Genomic DNA, 25,649 nt, shown 5'->3' with positions numbered 1-25,649 from the left:
TGTTTTATCCCTCACTGTATAAAATACAAAGAATTTTTGTTAAGATTGTAAGGATATGTCTACATGACAAAGTTAAGTAGACTTAAGTTACATCAATGTACAGGCACCACTGTAATTAAATTGCTGTGGTGTGTCCACACTATGCTCCTTCTGTCAGTGGAGTACACAAAACTGTATGTTTTACAATATACAGTACTCAAAACTGTATAGTGTAGACATGGTCTAAGATTCACTTACAGCCAGAGATTTATCAGTATTAGTTTACGCACCCAAATCCAACATGAATGGAAGATCGGACAGGGATAAAGACAGAATCACACATGATCTCTTTTTGAATGACGCATCTGACTATACTTGCATCACTAAGGTCATGTGTACACTACACAGTTTTGTCCACATCAGGCAGCTTACGTTGACCCAACAATGGAGATGTACACATTGTAGTGCTCCTCCCACCATTTTAACTCGCTCGCTACACCAACATAATAAACTATTAGAAGTTAGAGCAACACAGTGTCAGTTGTTACCCCAAAATCTCTGTTATGGAATAATAAGGAGGTGACATATAAATAAGAGGTTTGAGTCCTACCAGCATCTATCAACTGGGAGACTTAGAAATCTGTGTGCCTTCCGCCTGTGTTGCATTGAAATAAAGGATAGAGAGAATGTAACCTCAAACAGAAAGAAGATTTACTAAGGGATAGTTGCAACTGGGGGTGGAGGGGGGGAGGGGGACAGGTCCACTGAGGGGGATCACTACAAATACCCAAGAATAAATTCCAGCAAGGGGCATAGAGCCCAGACCTTAAACGGTCCCTCGGTTAAACTATTAAGTACCCAAAAAACAATTACTGTCTCTCTTTCACTGTAGAGGGAGGTCACCGGCAGCTGATGGACCATCTCAGAGTCTAAGGAACATCAGAGGATCTGGCTCTCTACCGCCGAAGCAGGAGATCAACAGATCTGGGCTGATGGCAAAGTCTTCACTGGATCCTTTGATAGAATACAGGAATCAGATATCAGGTAAGTATCAAAGTCCTTGGCAGGTATTAGTGACTGAAGTCTTGATCCGATGCCCGTGCAAAGAAACTGGACGTGGCTGCCTCAGTGGTGGACAGCCCCTGTGTCACCGCAGACAGTTCCTTATATGCTCTATGTGGCACAAATTCCTAAGGCACACTCTGGCAGACACTGCCCCCAACGTGTTCCAGCCAGCTCTCAGTCCCTCAAGTTCTGGCAGGAAACAGAGTTTTGGTGGGAAAATGCCATGAAGAAAGGATACCAAGATGGAGTTCAAACCTTTCCTACAACATGCCCCATCTTGAATTCTTAGACTCCATTTTGAATTGCAGCAACATTTATTATAATACATACCAAAAGTATAACCATACACCAATAACACCTTACACAGGGTAAACTCTGCATTGCTTATGTTCCACTAAGTGGCCTCCAGGAGATATCTCACAATGCCCACCATGGCCACTGTTCTGAACTGCATCCAGATAGACAGGTGAATACCCCTCCCCTCTTAAAGTCCCAGGAAGTTTTGAACTTGCTTTTTCTGTTTGCTTGGTGTGGCAAGCTCACATAGCAATAGCCTGGTGAAACGAATAGTACAGGCATCAAAATTAGAAACTAGTGATGAACGGAAGTGACATTTTCCCATCTGAACTGCTTTGTTGTTCCATTCCTCCTGACTTTTCTGAACTAATCTTATGACACAATGCTTATTTCCATTAATTTAGCATTTATCCCCTTTTGTGAAAGCATTCCATTTCAGGAGAGTGGAAGTTTGTGCTGTCCCATTGTAATTGCCAATGCTATGTCCTCTAATGGGGATGTGGAAAGTAACTTTAACATTTGTCTTACACCCTTTTGTCAAGGTTCCTTCCCCACTCTAAACTCTAGGGTAAGATGTGGGGACCTGCATGAAAGACCCCCAAAGCTTATTCTTACCAGCTTAGGTTAAAAACTTCTGCAAGGTACAAACTTTGCTTTGTCCTTGAACAGAATGCTGCCACCACCAAGCGTTTTAAACAAAGAACAGGGAAAGAGACTTGGAGATGTCTTCCCCCAAACTATCCCCCCAAGCCCTATACCCCCTTTCCTGGGGAAGGCTTGATAAGAATCCTCACCAATTGGTACAGGTGAACACAGACCCAAACACTTGGATCTTAAGAACAATGAAAAATCAATCAGGTTCTTAAAAGAATTTTATTTAAAGAAAAGGTAAAAGAATCACCTCTGTAAAATCAGGATGGTAAATACTTTACAGGGTAATCAGATTCAAAACATAGAGACTCCCTCTAGGCAAAACCTTAAGTTACAAAAAGACACAAAAGCAGGAATATACATTCCCTCCAGCACAGCTTATTTTACAAGCCATTAAACAAAAGAAAATCTAACACATTTTCTAGCTAGATTACTTACTAACTTTTCAGGAGTTGTAAGGCTGCATTCCTGATCTGTTCCCAGCAAAAGCATCACACAGACAGCCCAAACCCTTTGTTCTCCCCTTCTCTAGATTGGAAAGTATCTTGTCCCCTCATTGGTAATTTTGGGTCAGGTGCCAGCAAGGTTACCTTAGCTTCTTAAACGTTTGCAGGTGAAAGGGTTTTGCTTCTCTCCAGGAGGGATTTTATAGTACTGTATACAGAAAGGTGGTTACCCTTCCCTTTATATTTATGACACCTTTTTACTACTTTATGCATAAAGGAGCCTGAATAAGGTTTTCTTGCTTATTATTGATATTAGGAATGTCAGATCTCGGACATACGAGACTGCTCTTTCATCGCTGTGCATTCCATTCTCCATTTACAGCTAGGTTTAATCACCCACATGGAAGGGTAGCATAAAGACATCTTAATAAGTTGGAGTGAACATTGGATTAATTGAAAACATAACACTATTCCTTTATGGAGACTTCACATGAACAGAAATTCTCAATCTGTTAGAGCAACCATTTGTGGAGATACTTATGCCTTTCTCTTCCCAGTTTTCCCCTTTCTACTGTATATTTTAGGATTGATGTTTGTGGTGGGAAAGTATTAGTTCATATAGGGAAAGATCCAATCCTATAATCAGAACCTTCACTAAAGAACAGCTTTCAAATACAATTCTAAAATGTTTCTATAATTTTATTGACCTAGTTACTAATGTGGGACTTGAAAGGTTCTGACCCATCTGTTTGTGTTCACATGTAAGGGTGTCACCAATTATTGTGTACTAAGAATAAATTCTTCAAATAGATCTGGTACTTATGTGTACGATCACATAGAAACTTTAAGAGCCACCTCAAAGTAGCATGCAGTGATTTGGAAATTTATTCCCCCGCTCCAGAGAATTTCTAATTTGCTTCCTTCACAGAATAGGGACATTTGAGCAAAAGCATAAGAGTCAAACAAGTGGGAAGCTGCTACCTCTTTCTTCTAAAGATATTCTTTATAACAGTAAGGATTGGAGAGGAATTATTTTCAGGATAATACATTGATTATGAATGCTGTGAATATGAAAACATAGGCTGAAGATCAGGAAAAGGTTTCTGACAGCTTGATTAGACTCCAGCTTAATTTCCCAAAGGAAGTACTATAAGCCTTACTTGCTATTTTTGAAACGGGGGACAAAAATATCAGCAAATGGAGAGTGGGGAATGCTGCTGAATTGAAAGGGAGCTGAAGTTCAAAAGTTGGAAAACACCACATGATTAATTAGTGTTTTGTATTTATTTCAGGGAAAGAAACTTGCCTGGCAGAGTTTTTTAGCAGCATGTTTCAACATGCATTTTAAATTTGTTGTAGGTAAAATGTAGCTTTAGGTTATAAGCAAACGGAGCCTGCTATTTCTGTATAATTCTTTCTGTTCTTGAAGACTGACCTTTACTTTAGGGATTTCTCCTCCAACAGCAGTAACTGGGCATGTTCTGTTTTAATTCAAGTTTTATCAAAATAGCTTTTCATTATTCCTCCTTCCTGGCGAAACCTAACGGAGGAATTGCCGTTGGACCAGTCATCAATTTAGTTCTACATCCTCTCTGATCAAGACCAGTACCAGATGCTTAAAGGAAAAGAGCAAGAAAACATGTTGTGGACAACTTGTAATAAACATCGAAGTTTCTTCCTAACACTTATGAATCACAGGTTGGTTTGTGGTCTGAAGAATAAAGTATAAGGGCTTTAGGCGCCCCCCCGCCTCTTCTAAAATCTTTTATTCATATTAGTGTCTTATCCTAGTAAGCTCTTAGCCTCTGCCATAATGTATTCTACAAGTTAGTAACACTCATTTCTGAATCCTCTCTAGGTATGCTGTATTATTTGACAGGGTGAACCAGAACTGAACTCAGTATTCCAACTGTGGTGTACCATGACTTCAAGGAGTTGACATTTTTGGTAGTATTTTCTATTCCATTCCTTAAGCAGCCTATGCCCTTGTTCAGTTTGACTGCTGCTCCACAGAGACCAGAATTTTTCATTGAACTAAAGACACCCACAACTTTCTTCTTAGTGGTTAATTTAGAACCCAGCAGCCTGTATAAATATTTTACATTATTCCTTCTAACATACATTCCCAGGCATATATCAGCATTAGTTTTTGTGTGCCTAGCTTAAGTGCTACTGCTGACTAACAGTTGTCATTTACAAGTTCTGTCCTCCTTGTTATTTACCCCCTTTCCAATAACTTAGTACTGCAAAACACTTGAATACTTTGCTTACTTTTTTTACTGTACTGAATGTTGATTAATTCAATACAGTAGGATTAAATGATCAGTTTCTAATGTATTGAACGTCTTTAGCTTGTTTTCAGTTTTCTAGAGAAACTTTCTTTTGTCATGTTCAAATACTCTTGATCTCATTTACATGTAGGGAAGCTGTGCATAATCTGAAACAGTGTAAGAACTGACCTTGTGCTCTGAAAGCAGATGAGGAGTATAATTAAATAGCCAAAGGCCACTTTTCCACATCTATAAAATGTCTGTAGTATTAGTGTTATGCCTACATGCTGCATCCTCTGATTTAAATTCCCAGTGCAATGGAAGAGAGAAAATGACCGGGAAGATAGTCTGAGCTGTCCTATGAATTATAAATCTTACAGCAATACGAGTTTACTGTAGGAAAATGACCTAATGTGAAACTTGGACTTCATTGTAGCTTGTTATGGTAAAAGTTTAAGTTGAAAGCAGAAAGACATCTTTTAACAGCAATTACAAACATTGATGTGAGGAAGCAGTAATCTGAAGGAAAAGGAAAAATGGTTACTTGGTTCTTTTAAACTGCTAGAAAACAAAATGAAGTCTGTTTGCAGTTGCTGGACACTGGGTTGAAGTGTTCGCCAAGATTTAGCTTCACTTTTTGAAATGCATAGAAAGGCAAATAAGCTATTAATAAAACCAGTGGATTTTAATTTCCAAAAGTCACAAGCACTAATCTCTCTGTAGTAAAAATACTACAGCATAATCTGCACTGATTTAAAGATGCATTTATATCAAAAAGCAGTAGTTCTAGATGAATTTTGACATTTGGGCTTTAAAATGCATAAAAATTGTGAGCTTGTTTTACCAAGCACTTTATTGAAAATACATGAAATGTTAGTAACCCATTTTATTGAAACAAATATAGCGGTGTTTAATTTAACCTATTTGCAGTCCTTCAGAGAATCTAGTTATTTACAGTGCCGACAGTGGTGTTCACCAACAGGTCATCATCATGAATTTTGCCACAGAGAATAATATTCTTAAACGTGATACAGGTCTCAAGGGAAATACATGGAAAAAACAGTAAAACTCTGCTGTTAAGTTTGCTGTAATGAAATGCTATCTAACAGTCTTTCCAGTAACAGTCAAGAAGTCATCATCAGCCAAGGCACGAAGTGCTTCTTCAAACATTTCTTTAGTGACAGCCTTAAAGAAAAGAGAAAAGTTTGAGAACATATACAAAAGGCTATGTTACAAAGCCCCAAAGAAAAATCATGGGATTCTGCTTGTCTCACCAACTTCCATGACAAGTTTGCCAGGTTTTAGGTAAAAGTTTTGTCTTTTGAAGCTGTGAAATTCATCCTGGAATGCAACAGTTAAAGTGGGTTCTTTCTGGCTTGTGCATCCTCAATGATAATAAGAGATTCTGCGATCATGGCTTATGATTTTGTTGATGTGCAAACCAGAATAGACACCTATAGCTGACAAGAATAATCAGCTTATTTTTGTTAGCAAGACAAGCATGTAAGTAATCAAGATCTCTTCTATTCCACAGGTGGAACTTATGTCTATGAAGGAAACACTAACTGAAACCAGAATTAAGCTAGTTAATCAGGAACACCTAATGACCAACTGACTAGCAGGCTCATCTTATACCTATTGATGTGTCAGGTGGACAACAAGTAAATAGATTCCAAGGCCAGAAGGCTCTACTGTAAACACTGATTACCTGTATAACTAACACATACATACAATTTCTAGAGCGTATCTTTTAGAAAAACATCCAACCTTGATTTAAAAATTGTCCAACTTCCATTAGATCATATTATATCTTTCTCTGCTAGATTGAAGAGCCCATACTTAGTATTTATTCCCCAGGTAGATACTTAGACTACAATCAACTTACCCTTAACTTTCTCTTTGTTAAGCTACATAGACTGAGCTTTGAGTATCACTTTAAGGCATGTTTTCAAACCCTTTAATCATTTTCAGGGGTCTTCTCTGAACCCCCTTTAATTTATCAACATCCTTCTTGAACTGTGGGCACCAGAACTGGACAAGTATTCCAGCAGCAGTTACACGAGTGCCAAATACAGAGGTAAAATAACCTCTCCACTGTTACTCGAGATTTCCATTTAGTTTTCCTAGTCAACTGAGATACAACTATAATCGGTACTGAGGACCATGCTGAGTACACAGAAGATCCCCCAGGAGACGGAAAAGTTTTTAAAAAAAATCAAAGTAGTATACAAAGAAAGCAGAAACGTACTGCGTCAGACTGTGCATGGAGATCATCAAAAAGCTGTTGGTATTTTAGAGCTGGTGTTTTATCCTTTGACTGGATGAGCTTCTTCAAAGCTTGAGCGAGCTCCTCCTTACGTTTACGGGCTGTGGCACTTATCCCTTGGAAAAAAGTACAGAGAATTTACAAAGGATATAATGTTGACTGTCATTTCTGCTTTAAATATGAGAATGTCAACATTAGAAACTGAATTCTTTGTAGCCAAAAGAGGGCTAACAATATAGGCTGCTGTATCAACTGTTCACCTAAGGTATTAGCTATGTTTGGGGAAAGTTTTGCAGATTTCAAGTGAAGTTTTTCAATTAAAAATCGGATTTCATTGTAAAATGAATATACTGACCTTGACATTACATCCAGGTTTGACATTTATTACCTGGATTGCTCAATATCCAATCTGAAGCATTTACAAATCCACAAACCAATCACTGAAGATAACATCACCAAACTGAAATAGCATATAGTTTTCTCAAGCCAGACCCATTAGATACTAATTTATCCTTATGTGAGCACAAACCTGTAGTGAGAATGGATATGTCCACAATGTCAGTTCTTGGATCAGTAGCAGACTGTTTCAGAGCTTCCTGATGGAGTCGTTTTGCTGCTTCAACATCAATTGTTTCAACTTTGTTGGAAAAATGTACTTTAGCATGAGCTTCTGCCAGACGGATCAAAGACTCAAGCTGTCTGGGATATACAGAAACCATTCCTCTACCACTGCCAATCTTTCTCACGTCCACATAAGCCTGAAGGAGAAGGAAGGGGGGGAATGTTTTATGTATGAGTAATTCACAGATGTACTATGTAGGATGTATCCAGACTTCATCCTTCAGAGGATCATCAGCCTGGAAAAAAAATTCCAAATATTGTGTATCCCCTTAAATATAAATGCCATATACATCTTCACTATTTCCCTTGCCATGACTGACATCTACCACAGCTAGTAGGTTTCTCCTTGTGCTTGATCCTGTACAAGGCTATAATAAACTGGGCAGATTATTCCTGCACCCTACACAGTATCTTTGGGGATCATTGTATTAAATTGATGAACGTTAAACTCTTCCAGAGAAGTTCCACTCCTCGTGGTGGTTTGCATAGACTGGGTCAGGCTGTGTTATCCAGGAAACAAAGGAAGGGCTTTGGTGTAAAAGGATGAACATGACTCATGGCCTTCGTTTTGATTCAGCAAATGGACATAACTCACTGCCCAAGGGGAGGCCCCACCTCTTTGCGGAAAGATGGAAGGGAGGTGGGCCCACCAGCCTCCCCATTTGGAAAATTAGTGACCTTTAGTGTGAATTTAAATCTGTTTACTGTTTCTGTTTTCTCTATAATGCTTTTGCCCTGTGGATAAATGTTTATTTGGAAGAGCTGTGCGGTGACAGGTAAAAATCACTATTATTGTCCTCTGAGAAAGCAATGCACGCTTGCTGGGGATATCACAGTGGATGGCAGGGATCTGTGCAGCCTTAATATCCCCCGTCAGAAGGGTCCCTATACAGAGACAGGTGATGGCTGGAGACTTGACTGGGTATTTCCAGAGTGAATCATGGAGGGGGAAATACAGTTGCAGTTACCATGAAACTAAGACAGTTATTAATGTTAAATCTGGTCTCAAAGCACAGAAGAATATGTGGAATGCTAAAGCCTATCACTACTATCTGTACAGGTATATCTATAAAAAAGCATGAGAAAGTTCAAGTTCTACTGAAATTATGTGATAGTTCTGTAAGAGTATGGGAAACCTGCTCAGGGACAGACTGGTTTGCACAGAATGACTTCTATGCAGGATTAAAAGGAAGGAGAATAGTCAATACAGAATATAGATTTTAAAAAGATTTCAAGAGCCTAATAAAGGAAATGGTTTACACAGTTCTGGTACATCTTATCCCCCAGGAAGATTTTTTTCCCCCCCTTCTTTTTAAATCACGTACTTTAAATTTCACATCCACAACTTTTTACCTCAATAAGGGCCTGAGTTGCTTCTTCACTTAGTCTAGGGTTAACATAGCTACGAGCATACGCAATGTAATCCCTCAATACTGCTATGTCCATGTACTCTTCTTCCACCAGCTCTTCACTTTGGTAGAACAGCGCAACCAAGTGGTGAGCAAGATGTCTGTCATATGCTTCATCACGCAGGTCCAACATTAGAAAGATCAGATCAAATCTGCATGGAATAAAGATTCAATACTTAGTGCATAAACTTTTTCCACCATTTACACTACTTGGTTTCATGATTTTGATCAAGTGGAAGCTGTGTGAAATCTAAAATCTGAAATTTTATTCGTTACATCACGAGTACTGGATACTCTCAGGATGTAAAAAAGGAGGAAAAAAAAATGTGATTTTGCTTTCAGTCTACAGAGCTGAGTATTTGAAGGCAGAATGTTTTCAGAGGGCTTCCAACTATGGAATTTTCTCCCATCATTTGCCTAAGAATGTCTGAAGGCTGGGACCTTCCACGCATAGCGTAAACTTCATTTATTCAAGCTTCTGCCTGATGAGGTGATGGAGTCTACATATGCTTACAGTTTGATCTTGAGGGGGAATGTATTTACATGTATTTGAAGTCTGTCTACTTAATGTATTGAATAATTTCTGGGTGCAACTGTATTCTGAGAAGGATGCGATAGGCATATTTTTAGTCATATTTCAAAAGATGACAACTACCTGTAATTTATTAAATTAATGGAATTAGACACTCAATCATCCATAGTTACTTATTTTCTACACTGCCTAAAAGAGTTCTAGGTGCCTCATGGTATGAGGTATGGTACATATTTTGAGAGGTTAAAAATCTTAATTTATCATCAATAAGCTCAGGCCTATAAAAAACAGAAAATAGGGTGACACTTGACATAAGAATACAAACCATACACTTGTATACTATTATATTTGGCTTCCTAATTTGTAAAGCATGCAATGGCTGAAAGACTCATTTTTATGCTCTTCTGAAGATGTGATGCCTCTATCATTGTTCATTAAACACTTACTCCAGCTACTAATACAGCTTGACAAGAAGCAAAGGCAACTGAGGGTATGTCTACACTGGAGCGGAGGTGTAACTTCCAGCTTGGGTAGACATACCCAGGTTAGCTCTGAGTTAGTGCGATAAAAAAGGAAGTGTTGCTGCCCTGGCAGAACTGGCTAGCTGCCTGTGTACGCACTGAAGAGTTTCAGATGGGATCATGCCTGGAGCACCTATCCTGTCCCACTGCTTGCACTGATGTGGCTACACTTCTATTTTTAGCACTGTGGCTTGATGACCATTACAGCAGGTATATCTACTTGAGCTGGAAATTACACTCCACCTCCAGAGTAGATACATGTCCTTAGAACTAAATGTAAAATACTCGAGATTTGAAAATGCCAGTGCCTGTGCAGTGATACAAAATCTTGAAGCAAACAGAACAATGGACACAACAAAACCTTAGAGACAGTGCCGAATCCCATTATTCAATACCAAGCACTATATGCTAGAAACTGGTCAGCAATTTACAGTCCTCTGCTAGAGTATTAGTTAACAACATTACTTTTAAAGTAAATTTGGAAAAAGCTTTTGCTTTCTACATTGCAAATGTCACCCCCAATCAACATGTTCCTGCACACACACACTTTTTATATTACATATACACACACACAAAATAGGGAGACAGAGAGAGTGGTTTTGTAAAAAACCAACCAAGCATGCATCATGGAAACATAAGTCTAATTGTAATACCTGGATAACAACGTATGAGGAAGTTGGATGTTTTCAATAGTAGTTTTCTTTGGATTCCACTGCGACTCTATAGGGTTAGCGGCTGCTAGGACAGAGGTGCGAGCATTCAGTTGGCAAATAATTCCAGCCTGTCAAAAGGAAACGCATTTGAGAGCAAACAACCTTTCCTAGCGGAAGGAAGATTCCAGCAGCTATGTTAAGAGCCCCAAGACTTGCTTCTTCTAACAAGAAAGACTTTAAAGAATTAACTCTTGCTGGGTTCACCAAAAATGCTTTATAAAAAGGGTTCTCTAGATCAAGAGAAACAACCTCATTACAAAAGCTTGGGTACAAAATGGAACAAGGTTATCTGGAAGGGGTATTACATGCAGCGTGCAGCCATATATGCTGAGTCTGCAACATGCTGAATGTTGTCACTGAAATACAGCTCCAACATCTATACTCTTACTCAACTTTGAGGTTGTATTTCTGTCAGTCTTCTCTCTAGTTCCTACATTACCTTTCCAATTGTACTGCAGTGTGTGTGGAGCCTGGCTGGCGGATGGTGGCGTGAGGACAATTGTGGGGGGGGACGTGGACACAGGTGTTCCTGGGGGCACGGGGTGTGGCAGTTGGGGCATCGTGGTGGCAGTGAGGCTGGTTGATACTGGGCCTGGCAAACGGGCACAGACTGGTGGGACTGCATGGTCTTGCAGGTGTGGGATGGTCTTGCAGGGCAGCAGAGATCAAAACACTGAGCAGAGCAATCAGGGCAGGCATTGTGGGATATTGGCAGAAGCCAGTTCTGTGACAAAGCAATCAGCCGTGTCTACACTGGCTCTTTGTCAACAATAAATGGAGGAAAAAAGACAAAAAAGTCTCGTGAAGGGGCGAAAGATTTTTGTCGCCAAAACTGGGTGTTTTTTGTAACAAAAGTCCCATTGTAGTGTGTACGCTCTTGCCGTTTTGTCGCCAAAAGGCAGTTTTTGGCGACAAAACTTGGTTGTGTAGACAAGGCCTGAGTAAGCCTTATACAAGTAGTTCTACTAACTTCAGTAGGATTGTTTGCTAACAATTTACTTGGCATGAGTAAAATTTTGCAGAATTGGGTTCTTGTTTTTGACACTAACAGCACTGGAGTTTTATATTAAGGGTTGTTCAACCATTCTGCCTCATGCTTGATCCCAATTATGTTCTGACATGGCTGTAGTTTAATCATTACGTACTTGATTTTGGTAATTAATTGATCTTTAAATATTCATGGTAAATAGGCCTAATGGCCTGTGATGGGATGTTAGATGGGGTGGGATTTGAGTTATCCAGGAAAGAACTTTCTGTAGTATCTGGCTGGTGAATCTTGCCCATATGCTCAGGATTTAGCTGACTGCCATATTTGGGGTCGGGAAGGAATTTTCCTCCAGGGCAGATTGGAAGAGGCCCTGGAGGTTTTTCGCCTTCCTCTGTAGCATGGGGCACGGGTCACTTGCTGGAGGATACTCTGCTCCTTGAAGTCTTTAAACCACGATTTGAGGACTTCAGTAGCTCAGACATAGGTGAGAGGTTTTTTGCAGGAGTGGGTGGGTGAGATTCTGTGGCCTGCGTTGTGCAGGAGGTCGGACTAGATGATCATAATGGTCCCTTCTGACCTTAGTATCTATGAATCTATGAACTATCTTATTTCCTCATTAGGGCTCTCAATTAATCACAGTTAACTCATGTGATTAACTCAAAAAATTAATTGTGATTAATCCCAGTTTTAATTGTACTGTTAAACAACAGAATGCCAATCAAAATTTATTTAATGTTTTGGATATATTTCTACATTTTCATATACAGTGTATTCTGTGTTGTAACTCAAATCAAAGTGTACATTATTTTTGATTACAAATATTTGCACTGTAAAAATGATAAACAAAAGGTAGTATTTTTCAAATCACCTCATACAAGTACTGTAGTGCAATCTCTTTGTCGTGAAAGTGCAACTTACAAACAGATTTTTTTGTTACATAACTGCACTCAAAAACAAAACAATGTAAAACTTCAGCGCCTACAAGTCCACTCAGTCCTACTTCTTGTTCAGCCAATTGCTAAGACAAACAAGTTTGTTTACATTTACGGGAGATAATGCTCCCCTCTTCTTATTTACATTGTCACCAGAAAGTGAGAACAAGCACTTTTGTAGCCAGCATTGATATGCCAGATATGCTAAACATTCGTATGCTCCCTCATGCTTTGGCCATAATCTTTTTAATCGTTTGACAGCCCTATTAATCATCCAACAGATATTAACTTGGGTCTTACCTAGGCAATAGAAAGAGTCTGTTGTTCCATTACTTCATGCAGTACTGATCTTGTGCTTTCATTCATTTTATCAAATTCATGAATGCAGCAAATGCCATTATCACGGAGAACCAGAGCACCTGTCTGCAGAACCAGCTGCCTTGTCTCTGGTCCTTCATTACATACGCAGTGAAGCCTACTAGAGCCCTTCACAGATGTGTACTGGCCTCAAGGAACCAGGTTACAGACATATTGAAGCAGCTGTGATTTACTAGTGCCAGGATCACCACAGAGAAGAAGGTTTATCTCAGCACGAAAACTGCCTCTTCCGGTATGACTGAAATCTTTTCTTGATCCCCCAAACAGCTGAAGCAGAATGCCCTATAAAAATAAGAATTTTTCCAAATCAGACACTAAAGTTCTTGATAATTACATGAGCCAATCTCTGACTGAGTGAACTGAAATGTTAAATGAAAATTGTTTGAAATCATTAACAGAACACATGTAAAGCTGGAGTACTGTTTTCTGTCAAGTATCACTAAAAAGGGTTGTGGAGTTCTATCTTTGAAGCGTCAAAGATTTTCCAGGTCAAATCTGCTTAGATTACTTTTTAAAATAAATCGCCAGCTCTGCAAAGTCAATTTGGAATTTAAACACTGAGCTAGGTTCTTTCTGGATCTCTTATCAACAAAGGCTCTACAGTTGGTGTGCTGCTGTATAAAAGAAAGGTGACCATGTCTGACCCCTGTTGCGCAATTCTGATAAATCTTGTACATGTGTCATGAAAGGTATCATTGGAAAAGTTATAGTCTGCTAAGTATGATTATCCTGTTTGTATGCATGTATCATCATTGTATATGAAGTTATGAAACTTAGCTGTGTGTCTGTATCTCAAACCTGTTGTGTTTCTGGGTAACACCCCCTAGACAGATTTACATCAAGGCTAGCCAGCCTGCTTGATGGCCCATTAAGGAGAATCAGCTCTTCTAGGGACCCCTCCTGAGATCCCTTCAGGCAGCACCTAGGCACTGAATGCCTCATGACTCAGCAAGGCACATGACCCAGCACACCAAGTTTGTGCCAGTAACTTACCATATTTCAAGTTCCCAAAACGAGGACAGTGGGGGCTTGGGGGCAGGAGGGGATGCAAGGGGATGGACCAATCAGCTGCAGATGCAGGCGAGGGACCCAGTCGGGAAGCAGACCAATAGCGGCAGCTGCAGAACAGTCTGGATTGTAACAGCTCCATTCCTGCAGCACATACACAAATGACTTTTCTCTGGCTTGCCAGCATGGGCTCAAACCACATTATAGATTCAGTATTTACCCTGAATAATTTAAAATATTGTTTCCCCAAAGGGGCAGCGTGTACCAGACTCTAGCTGAGATCAATGCCAAATATGTTATATTATTAGCAAAAACACAAATAATTTTAGAAGTAACATCCCAGACAGAAGGATGCTTAGAGCGGAGAACTGGAAACATAAGTCCATCCAAAGCAAACTGAATAGCTTTCCATGCAGGTGCCTGTGTAGAATATTCAAAGTAAAATGAAGAAATCCTTGAATGGGCACAATTATCTACAACAATACAAACAATACTGAAAAATAGATGGACTTATTTGGGGCAGCCGATAATAGGCTACCTACACAAGCATTTCTTTGGCTACCCCAGGGCACGAGTGCACATACAAACCAGTAAGCTTTTAAACAGTAAGCTACTCTCAACCTGAACTATAGTGGTGTTACTGCCCCACTATAATAATCAAAGATTTAGAGCCCTACTCAGTGGATGGTCTATAATGTTTCCCAAGGTTTGTTAGTTGTGACTGCATTTCTCAGTTATCTGGATCCTGTTGCAGAGTAGAGAGATGGCCAAAGAAAGCAGAATTACTGGCTGGCCAGTTTCCTTAAAGCCAGCCAGTAGAAGAGGAGAGTGAAGGTAAAGGCTTCCTTTCCTATTACCTGAAACCCCTGTTGCATTATCTAAAGTTTTCTGATTCCCGAGGCTCTCTGATAACTGAAACTTACTGTAAATAAAACTCAAATTTTATTCAGGATGTATTCAAATACACAAAGGCCTCTTATTTTTCTGTATTTGAAAGACTCCATATAGAGTATCATTTCCAAAAAAAAGTGTATATTTTAAATGGAGATGTGCATTTATACTATCTAGTCAGGTGTTCCGGTAGACTTGTAAAATTTTGTTTACCTTTTTGATATCTTCATGTTCATAAATGCTTGGAGCCAGAGCCAAAGAAAGTCTTTCATAAATGTCTGGTTTTCTGGAGAGCTCTTTCAGCATTTCCACACGTTCCTCTGCAAACATTTTCTGCTCAGTTTCTTCATCATCAACACCATGCAAACGTTTTGAATCGGTTTTACGGTAATGAATGACATCAATGTGGGTTTTAATAGACTGATTTTACATTGCTCACTCTTGGATTAACTCGAACAGGAACTGCTCTGTAGATATCTAAAAAAACCCCCCCACAGAATTACAATTCAGATACGAAATCAAAAATAAGCTTAGCTCAAACGCTGAAGGTTTAAGGGATTTATCTACATTTTTATTTTTCACTTCGATTTTCAGATTGGTTCTACAGAATTAGCCACATCACGGAGCAGCAATTCTCTAGAAAGCTTTCCAAAAGTTGAAATGCTTTGACCAGGCTATGCTTCTCCTGATGTCAATGTTACTTGTGCTTTTGTCATTGAGGCCCTGATCCTGCAAACACTTAAGCATGTGTTTACCTTTACTAACATGTCTCATGATTTCAGATGGGCCACTCGTAGTAAAGTTGTGGCCTTAAGTTTTTACAGGATCATGACCTAAAGTGCATTGGAAAATCCTGCCCTTAGAGCCTAACTTTAGCCTGCTCGATTTTGGCTTGCACATACAAGAAGTTGACAATTGTGTTGGTGCACTGAAAGTCTAAACAACTTTTTAGTATCAACAATGAAGCAATCTTGTTTTGAAGCAGCAATGATTTTATGCTAGTAAGAGAAAAGGTTATTAAAAACTCTTTTAGTCTGATACTGCAAACAAACACGTAAATTTAAACATGAGTAGTACTATTTAAGTACATCGGACTGTTCACATGAGCAAAGTTAGGTACCTGGTTAGGCAACTGCAGTATCAGGATCATAATTTTCAGTGTTTGGTCTATAGCAATTTTGTAAAATTTAAATTAGACTAGTGACATTAAAGAAAGCACTTATAGTTAATTCATTATAAATTCTAACCCAAAGTTTCAAAAGCAGTTTTTAAATTAGTTTCATAAAGCCTCAACCCAATTTAAATTGCATTAATTGAAATAATTTCAACATGCTTCCTCATCTGTTCAAGAACTAAAAACTAAGTACATGTGAGCTTTTCAGAAGCTGTTCCATGATAAAGATGCTTGTTTCCCTTTGAAGTATAGGTTAAGAGATGTAATCATTAAATTTTAGAAATTGTATAATACAAACATGGCAAAAATATATATGCCTTTCTGTCTACAAAGACAGTACCTATTGGCAGCTGTACTTACACTATTGTTGATTTTAGAAAGGGGAAAATATTCAGAACTCTAAAGGTATTTTACACCAAAACTAAGGTATCACTATATAAATCAGACAGTATTTCTGCTTCACAGTTTTCAGTCACCAATTATGATGTACTCAGTTAATATTCAACAGACACTATTCCAGACCAGGGTGGATAAAAATCAACGATTAAATAAAATAAATAAATAAATAAATAAATAAATTCCGACTTTTTTGATAAAATGCTTTTTGAGGAAAAAGATCGTTTTAATGAAGATACATTATAGCTCAAAGATATCTTGTTATGGAATATGGATGATATATTCATGTAATGTTTAAGAAAAGTTTTGTAAATGAGTTCCAATAATTCATGGATTAGGGACCCAATTTTATGGGATTCCACGGGCTTCTGTATAAATTATTTAGGTTAATCTTTCTATCTATCCAATGGGACAGTGCTCAGTCTAGAAGATACCATCAGAGATGCTTAGTTTTGCAGTTCTCAAACTGTGGATTTGTGTCTACCGAGATAACATGCTTGTTAACAGCAAAAATATTTTTAAATAAATAAATAAATAATATATACAGGTGAGAAACAACAGACCTCAACTCTATTGTCCCTCCGCAAATTTGTGTACACAGAGTCAATCCCTTACTGCTCTGTAAAAGTGCAAAGTTTCAAAAAGTTCAATGAATAGAAGATTGCTGGGGGCAGAATAGATCTGGACAAAGAGAAGAAGTCTGGAGATAAATGTGAGAAGCAAGGGACATATGCTTGTTTTGTTAAAATACTGTATGTTTGCTGTTGAAGAAAAAAAATCCAGAATACTTAACGTTGTTGTTTTAGTTAAATAAAACAATTTAAATGTCTGTCTAGTGACGTTCTCCTTCTAATATACCATGGCAAGAAAATCCTCCAAATATTAATGATTAACCTGTTGAATTGGAGATAGTTCACCACCCAATGACTTCATAAATATCTGCTTCAATTACCTTTGGTAAATGAAATAACCAAACAATCATTCATTTTCTGATACAACCTTAAAACTAATCTGAAAAGTTTTCAAAATAAATCAGTTTTTAAAAATGTATAGTGTGTACCTTCTAAAAATGAAACCTACATCTATCTCTGAGTTGTGAAGAATATGCATTAAGGTTATAACAACCAACAAGAATGCACTTTTATGTAAAAAACCATGATTAAATTGAGTCTTCTTGACTAGTAATTTAAATCATGATTTAAATCTATTTGATTTAAATCAAATCCTCCCTGATTGCTCCATAGCAAAACTATGAGCAGCAGCAGAATCAGACTCTGGAGCTATTCGCAGGCAGAGGAGGGACTCAAAAGAAAGGCAAGGAAAAGAATTGCAAAGGCAGCCCCATGGTTGCAGTTGTAGCTAGGTATATAACAGATTTAAGACAGGCACAGAAAGACTGATAAAGATCCAGTGTCCACTACTTTGTCATTCTGGGATTCAGCCTTGAGCTTATTGTCTTTTAAAGCTGTCTGCTTCCTCCACACACCTACATGGCAGAGAGAAATAAGCTGGAGCACTGAGCAGGATCCATGGACTACAAACTGGGAGGAATTCCAGAACAATATACCTTGTCAACAAATTTGGTGAGTGGAATGAGGAAGCCTTCTGAGCTTCTCATGGGAATTTGCCTTTGGAGAGCAGCAACTACTTCCTCCCTGAGCTCTTTGGTATCTGTCTCTGGCTATGAAGCATCTGGTAAATACTTTAAGACCTTTATGTAATAAAATATATTTTATGCAGAAGTTTGTATACACAAATGTTATACTATCTTTCTAGATATTTAGAGAAGTGCTTAAGCACTGGGGTGTGTAGCTATAAATACTGCTCCCTCGTTGAGCAATAATCTTAAACAATTACATACTAATTTATGCTTAAGTAATGCAATTAAAAAAAAAAACTGAACTCAACTGGAAGAAATCCTTTAAAAAAGGCCTGCTGTTACCTGTGGATAGCAAATCAGCTGTCTGTATAGATTTGTGTTGAAAGATCTCAGATGGTCACAGTTTACGTTTAGAAATGGTTCCCCAACCATATTGATCTGCAAGATGTTTAAAAACGCCACATTAAATCACCAGCATTGAAGTCTGAAAAACAAGTTAGTTTTAGCTGTATTACAGTATTACTTCCTCAAGTCGATGCATATAGAGTGGTTCATTAAGATCCAAGCCAACATTCTCTTCCTCTTTAGCTAATGGATCAAGAAAATGCTGAAGAAATCTCTGAATATTGAGAATAAGATAAAAAAAGTTATATTTAAGAGTGCCCAAAGGGACAGAGCTGTGATTTCACTACTACACCATTCCTACACTGGATGACATTTTCATGGCTCAAATTACCTTCAAAAATACTCTCTATATTGCAGCTACTCAAAAACTCCCAAAGGGTAGGGATACCCCTAATGCATCCCCCTACAGGATATTTCTCTCATGCACACTACAAGTTCCTTAATTCCAACAATATTTTTCAAAATTTCACACAGTAAAGCAAACCAATTACTTTGAAAAAGCCTTATCAAGCTATTATCCCTTTTTATCGAACTAATTTGTAATTATTTTATAAATACAAGTTAAAAAACACTTTTGGGAACAGGATAACATGCTAAACATATTACTACTAAAAAGTATATGAAATTTTACTGGGGATTTTAACCTCTATTACATCCTAATGCCTACAAACCTTACTCCTGAACCAAAATCCGAACATTGTACAGAACTTACTAACAGAATAAAAAGAGCTTTCCCAAAAAGCTTACCATCCAAGTAGAAGACAAGAGACAACAGATGGATACAAACAGGGACATACAAACAAACAGGGTTACAGTATTGGTCAGTATGACAGACAGTGGCCTCAGCACACCCGCAGCCTAGCTGTTGTAAAAAGAGAGCCTTAAGAAGAGCTTTAGAGAAGAGTAATAAGGTAGCTTTATAGATATTTATAGGGAACTCCTCCTGTAAGGGAGGAGCATGTAAGGGGCAGCTTGGGAAAAAGCACAAAGACACTTATTTGAAAATTTAACAAATGGACAATAGAAGGGTCCAACTAGAAAAGAAAGTAGACTCTCTCAATAGTTAATAAGAGTTGATGGGTAAGGTGGGGATAAGCCATGACATACCTTGAAAGTGAAGACCAAGTAGCTTATGCTCAATGCAACTGAGAAGGGGGAGCCAGTGAAGAGATGGAAAGAGAGGGGCGATCTGCTCAAAACAACATACTAGGAAAACATTTTTGGCAACATTCTGAACTGGCCTAAGCAGGGCAAGATTTGATTTGTTAAGGCCAGAGAAAACGCTGTTGCAGTAATCAAGAGGAGAGTTTTAGGCCAGGTCTACACTACAGACCTATACTGGTACAACTACATTGCTCATGGCTGTGCTTTAATGACAAAAAGCTGCTTTTATTGTTCTTCCCTCGGTGTTAGCCCTGCAGAGGAAACATGGGTGAAAGTAAGTTAGACTCCATCTGTTCTTGTGCATCAGCTGCTTAGGCCTAGACTGTCAGGGATGTGAAAAAGCCACACTCCTGAATGTGGCTAGGAAGATCCAACCCTGGGTGTAGATGCTCACAGGTGGGCAGCTACGGTCACTTGGGGAGTAGAGTTCCCTCAGCATAGATGGTGCCTATGCTACGGGCCAGGGTTACAGCAGCACAGCTATGCCACACCAGTACTGTACACTCATAAATGATCTGGAAAAAAGGGCTAAACAGTGTGGTGGCAACGTTTACAGATGATACAAAACTACTCAAGATAGTTAAGTCCCAAGCAGACTGTGAAGAGCTACAAAAGGATCTCACAAAATTGGGTGACTGGGCAACAAAATGGCAGATGAGAGTCAATGTTGATAAATGCAAAGTAATGCACACTGGAAAACGTAATTCCAACTATATATATAAAATGATGGGGTCTAAATTAGCTGTTACCACTCAAGAAAGAGATCTTGGAGTCATTGAGGATAGTTCTCTGAAAACATCCACTCAATGTGCAGTGACAGTCAAAAAACCTAATAAAATGTTGCGATTCATTAGGAAAAGGATAGATAAGACGACAAAATATATTGCCACTATATAAATCCATGGTACGCCCACATCTTGAATACTGCGTGCAGATGTGGTCACCCGATCTCAAAAAAGATATATCGGAATTGGAAAAGGTACAGAAAAGGGCAACAAAAATTATTAAGGGTATAGAACGGCTTCCATGAGGGGAGATTAATAAGAGTGGGACTTTTCAACTTGGAAAAGAGACGACTGAGGGGGGATATGATTGAGGTCTATAAAATCACGACTGGTATGGCGAAAGTAAATAAGGAAGTGTTATTTACTCCTTCTCATAACACAAGAACTAAGGGTCACAAAATGACATTAATAGGCAGCTGGTTTAAAACAAACAAAAGTATTTTTTCACACAACTGCACAGTCAACCCATGGATCTCATTGTCAGAGGATGTTAGAATCATAGAATATCAGGGTTGGAAGGGACCCCTGAAGGTCATCTAGTCCAACCCCCTGCTCGAAGCAGGACCAATTCCCAGTTGTGAAGGCCAAGACCATAATAGGGTTCAAAAAAGAACTAGCTAAGTTCATGGAGGATAGGTCCATAGATATCTACGAGCTAGGATGGGCAGGGATGGTGTCCCTAGCCTCTGTTTGCCAGGTGACAGGGGATGGATCACTTGATGATTACCTGTTCTGTTCATTCCCTCTGGGGCACCTGGCATTGGCCACTATCAAGAGAGGACACTGGGCTCCATGGACCTTGGTCTGACCCAGTATGGCCGTTATGTTCTCTGCACGGTGCACATACCCTTGCTAAGCACCAAACAGAGAGCGGGGGGGGGCTGCCCACATTCCCCCCTCCGGGCATTGCTTGGCCTGCCGAGGCCTTCCCGGCCGGACGCTCATCTCCTAGTGGAGTTCGTAGGGCTGCGGCCGCAGTCAGCTGCCCCCGACCCAATCCCGACGCACCTCCACCCGGCGGGGAAAAACTGCACTTACGAGTCGGCGGGTTGCTGCCCCGCCCGCGCTTGCTGCCGCGGCGGCTCGGTGTGGAGGCCGGCGAGGACATGACGCTGCTTCACCGGCGGCTGCTGCTCCCTGCGCGGGTGGAGAGAGAGAAACTGAGGCAGAGCCACCCCCCTCCCCGCCGGCCCGGAGCCCGCACCGAGCCCCCTCTCCCGCGAGCCCGCCGGCCCCGCGCCCTGCACCGGGAGCAGGCAGCCCTGCTCCGCGCCGCCCCCCGGCACCTGCTCCGAGCCCGGCTCTGAAAAGTTACAGCGAATTAACTGCACAACACGGAGCCGCCCTCTTCAGCGCCGCGAGCCCCCCGCCCCCCCATCCCATTCGCGCGCAGATATTCGCGGGAGGGGGGGGGGATGGCGGCGTCTCGCGCTCGTACCCCGCTTTTCTTCCGCAAGCACCTTCGGCCAGCCCGTGAACCCCGAGAAAATTCCGCGCCAAACCGGACACGTGGGTGGGCTCGCGCGGGTTTTCCTACCATTAGTTGCCCAGAAGAGCCCAACTCGGCGCAGAAAGGGGGATGTAACCAATCGTCTAGGTTCCCGGTACGGACGCTCGCACTCTAAGGGTTCCCTGAGCCTCTCTGCCGGGACAGAGCAAACTCTGACAGGAGCCCGATTCTCCCACAATACAGGGAATTCACCCACGTAGAGCCTGCATCAGATTCACAGGCAGGGTTCCCTCCCCCCTCTAGTGAGACATGGTATCGCCCTTACTTGACCAAGTTTCGAGGCCTAGGCCCTCCTCCCGTCACTTCGCCTTCTTATGGGTGCGAGACCCGTTTCTATTTCTCCTGCTAGAGTCGCGAGTTCTGTGGCCGTTACTAGGAAGTGACGCATTGCGTGAGGCGGAGGTGACGTCCGTTGCGCAGGCCCGGGCCGGTGGGAGGGGTTTGGACAAGATGGCTGGATCCACAGGTCTGTGAGGGGGGGGTTCGAGCTGGGCCTGGGGCGGGTGTGGGGAAGCGGGTCTCCGTTCTGTGGGCTGCGAGAGCCCCGGGGTGGGGCTGGGGCTAGGGCTGTACCTGTCTCTCTCCAGGAAAGGGGAGCTGGTGTCTGGGCTGAGCCGCGGCGGCAGGGCCCGGCGCCAGCCAGAACTTGGGGGTCCCCAGTGGAGCCCCGGTGCAGGGGGCGGCACGGCAGCGCGTCCCTCCTCAGTACCTGGGGTAGGTGCGGCAGGACAGGAGTTCCACCTCCGTGCCTCGGGCGGCGCGTAAAGGGCGGCGGGGCGTGTGGGGGGGTCCCATCTCGGGCCCAAGGGCGTCGGGCCTGTGGTCTTCGTCTGGTAGAGCCTGAGAGAGCGGAGCCCGAATCCGTAGGGCGGGAAGGGAGCGGTCCTCACTACCCGTACAGAGGGTAGGGAAGCGGCGGGGCAGAGCCAAGGAGAGAGGATGATTTAGTGCTCGTTGCCGGGGTGTGGGTGCCTGAAAGGTAGGGCCGAGTAGGAGGGACAAAACCCATCTCAGTGTCTAATGCAGAGCGGCTTATTGTACAGTCAAGGGGGTTGGATACTATCTCTTCGTTTGCTGGTGACGGACTGTATGGCAGTACTTGGGGATGGGGTATCCCACCTCAGTGACCAGTGTGGGTGGTGTGGGGTAGCTCAGTAGCCCAGCCTGGGGGAGCAGAGCCCACCTTATTATTCAATAAAGGCATTGTTAGGCACAGGGCGGAGTATAAATCTGGGCTTCAGTGTAATGCCCAAGTGAGGGTTTAGAGGGGGTTTAGGAGGCAAAGGCATCAACGTGAATGAATAGAGGGAACGGCAGGGAAGAGCCCAGGGGCAGGGGAACGAACTGATTTCAGTGCTCTATTCAGAGAGTGTGGGGGGTCAAGCTGATTTGGGTTAGTGTCTCATCTGTTGAGCTTTTGGAGAGCTAGGGCTGCAGACCAGAACCTTGTGGTGTAGAACTCACCTCTGTCTTATGCAGGTGGTGTGCAGTGGAAGAGGAATAGAGAATACTAGGTAGAACTTGGGGGAGAAAAGCTCCCCTCACTGTGCCAGATTTTGGAAATAGGGTGTGCATGGCAGATCCTGTAGAAAGGGAAGAGAGCAGCCCTCAGTACCTCGGGGAGCTCCCACTGCAGAGACCTGGTGCAGCTGTACTACCCTTGGCTCCAATGGAAAAGGCTGCATTACCCTATGTGGGCTGAATTGGGGTAGGCTGCCCTATGAAATGGATGGATATTCTGAAGGAACTATATATTTACTTAGTTGTGGGAGAACTGGATTTTGTTACTTTTTGTAGAAATGCCTTGTGGTGTTTGAGTTAAACTAAGCCCACCCCACCCCCCAAGTACTTTTGGGGTAGAGTGAGTTTCCAGATTCTTTGCACTCTTGCATGTCTAAGTTCTTGGTCTTCTGGCTTCCTCTAATAAACAGGAAGTAAAGTTGGTTTTGCTTGTGAGTGAATCTTTGCTTCTTGCAACTTTTTGCATTCAAAACAGTTGTTTCATTCCGGCAGTCACAAAAAATTCATGTTGTTGAATCAGAAAACTGTCCTACTCCTGTGTACTCACTCGGTTCTTGTGGCACCTTAGAGATTAACAAATTTATTTGAGCATAAGCTTTCGTGAGCTGTAGCCCATGAAAGCTTATGCTCAAATAAATTGGTTAGTCTCTAAGGTGCCACAAGTCCTCCTTTTCTTTTTGCGGATACAGACTAACACGGCTGCTACTCTGAAACCGGTCACTCAGTTCTGTAAGGTAGAAATAATCTGCTAAAATGCATAGCGTTTTCTATCTCAGAGCGCTTTGCATATTAACAAATAATAGGGGGTATTTTGTAAAGCTTGTATGTGTATATGTACATTTACATGAATTATTTTCCTTATTATTGAAATGCAGCTACTTGTATAGTAAAACATAGTTGGTGCTTAACTGTACGTTACACTTTTTCATCTCCAGAAATCCTAAAGTGCTTTATTCCATGCTTCCCTAGCACCACTGAAAATCAGCCATCTTTTCAGTAGAGGGGCCAGCCAGGCAGAGTGAAAGAACTACCAACAAGAAGGGAAGTTGTTTTTTAGGATCTCTGCCAAACACACATGTCCCTTTCCCAGGAAACTGAATGGTACTCTCTTGGGACAAAACTCACTGCAGGCATAAGCAGATGTGACTGCAGCGAGGTCAATGGGATACTACCTACTCTGTCATGGCTGAATTTCATCCTTATTTCAGAGAGGAAGGTTGGAGCTGAAACTGCCAGAATGTGTATTTTTTGTTTGGATGAATTCTAGGGGGTGTAATCCTGTGAGATTGGCAAAACTCCTGTTGAATCCTAGTAAATGGCAAAACTCCTGTTGAATTCAATTTGGCCAGGATTCCACCCCAGGTATTCCTTTCCTGAGACTTAAACCACTAATCAGCTATCTGAGCACATAGGAAAACTACAGAGCATTTTAGAACAAGAAGAAATGTTGTTTGAAAATAACTGTCCCTGAACATGCCTTAAAGAAAATATGTACTTCAACATGGTCAGTTATATTATTGTTTGATAGCATCCTCACCATAACCAGTTATCTACCTTTCAAAACACCCTCATCTGTTTAGTTCATGTGTAGATGTTATAGCTGTTAGTTAAGCAGCTCCTCTGTCTGGCCTTCAATATTGCAGTTATTTCTGTTTGTAATTAGACCCATTCAGAAGCGTACATCAGTTGTGCTGGCAACATTAAAAGTTTTTGAAAACTCGGGTCAAGATGTTTCTTTAGGAAAAGGACGGTTATTGTTAAAGTACACTTAAATGTTGTTGTGGTTAGATGGGACTCATTGCATTCAGTTCCTTGCAATACATTGTAAATTTTTTTGGAGGGCATAAAATTACCAGCCCCGGGAAAAAACAAATAATATATAAAGCCTTTTATAAAATTGGAGCAAGAGAGAGAGGAAACAATGATTTTTATAACCAGTTAAAATACACAATATATAACTATGTTAATACAACCAAAATTCTGGCAATGCAAAAGCAAAGTCTAAAATATAATCTACACTCTGTTTGCATTATAATAGTTATTAAATGTATTATTTTTCAGATACGTGTTTTCTGCAACTCTGGATGCACTTGTATCTAAGAGCCGTGATAAATAACTTAACTCACA

General features: G+C 40.9%; 1 protein-coding gene and 1 pseudogene across 4 annotated transcripts in view; one reads left to right on the top strand and one right to left on the bottom strand.

Annotated features, from left to right (window-relative positions):
* Nucleotides 1–2,203: 2,203 nt before the first annotated feature.
* LOC140906110 (DNA replication licensing factor mcm4-B-like) lies at nt 2,204–21,599 on the bottom strand (annotated as a pseudogene). Its single transcript, XR_013635272.1, has 9 exons — nt 21,339–21,599; nt 18,661–18,756; nt 15,181–15,454; nt 12,991–13,350; nt 10,711–10,838; nt 8,949–9,156; nt 7,504–7,732; nt 6,957–7,090; nt 2,204–5,893 (listed from the first exon to the last, which is right to left on the bottom strand). The product of XR_013635272.1 is annotated as a DNA replication licensing factor mcm4-B-like (transcript).
* Nucleotides 21,600–22,360: 761 nt separating this feature from the next.
* UBE2V2 (ubiquitin conjugating enzyme E2 V2) overlaps nt 22,361–25,649 on the top strand; it is a 46,822-nt gene continuing 43,533 nt past the window's right edge. For 2 of the 3 annotated variants that reach the window (XM_073331239.2, XM_073331238.2), the window contains exon 1: nt 22,361–22,467. In XM_073331239.2, coding sequence (XP_073187340.1) covers nt 22,452–22,467 — 16 coding nt within the window. In that variant the 5' untranslated portion in view covers nt 22,361–22,451. Of the gene's footprint in view, nt 22,468–23,689; nt 23,710–25,649 lie in introns of those variants that run through there. The other variant, XM_073331240.1, reaches the window with a different exon arrangement.

The sequence above is a fragment of the Lepidochelys kempii genome, chromosome 2 (assembly GCF_965140285.1).
Source record: "Lepidochelys kempii isolate rLepKem1 chromosome 2, rLepKem1.hap1, whole genome shotgun sequence".
Taxonomy (NCBI): Eukaryota; Metazoa; Chordata; order Testudines; family Cheloniidae; genus Lepidochelys; species Lepidochelys kempii.
The sequence above is the reverse complement of the archived record's forward strand: the minus strand, read 5'-3'. Positions and strand labels throughout refer to the sequence as shown.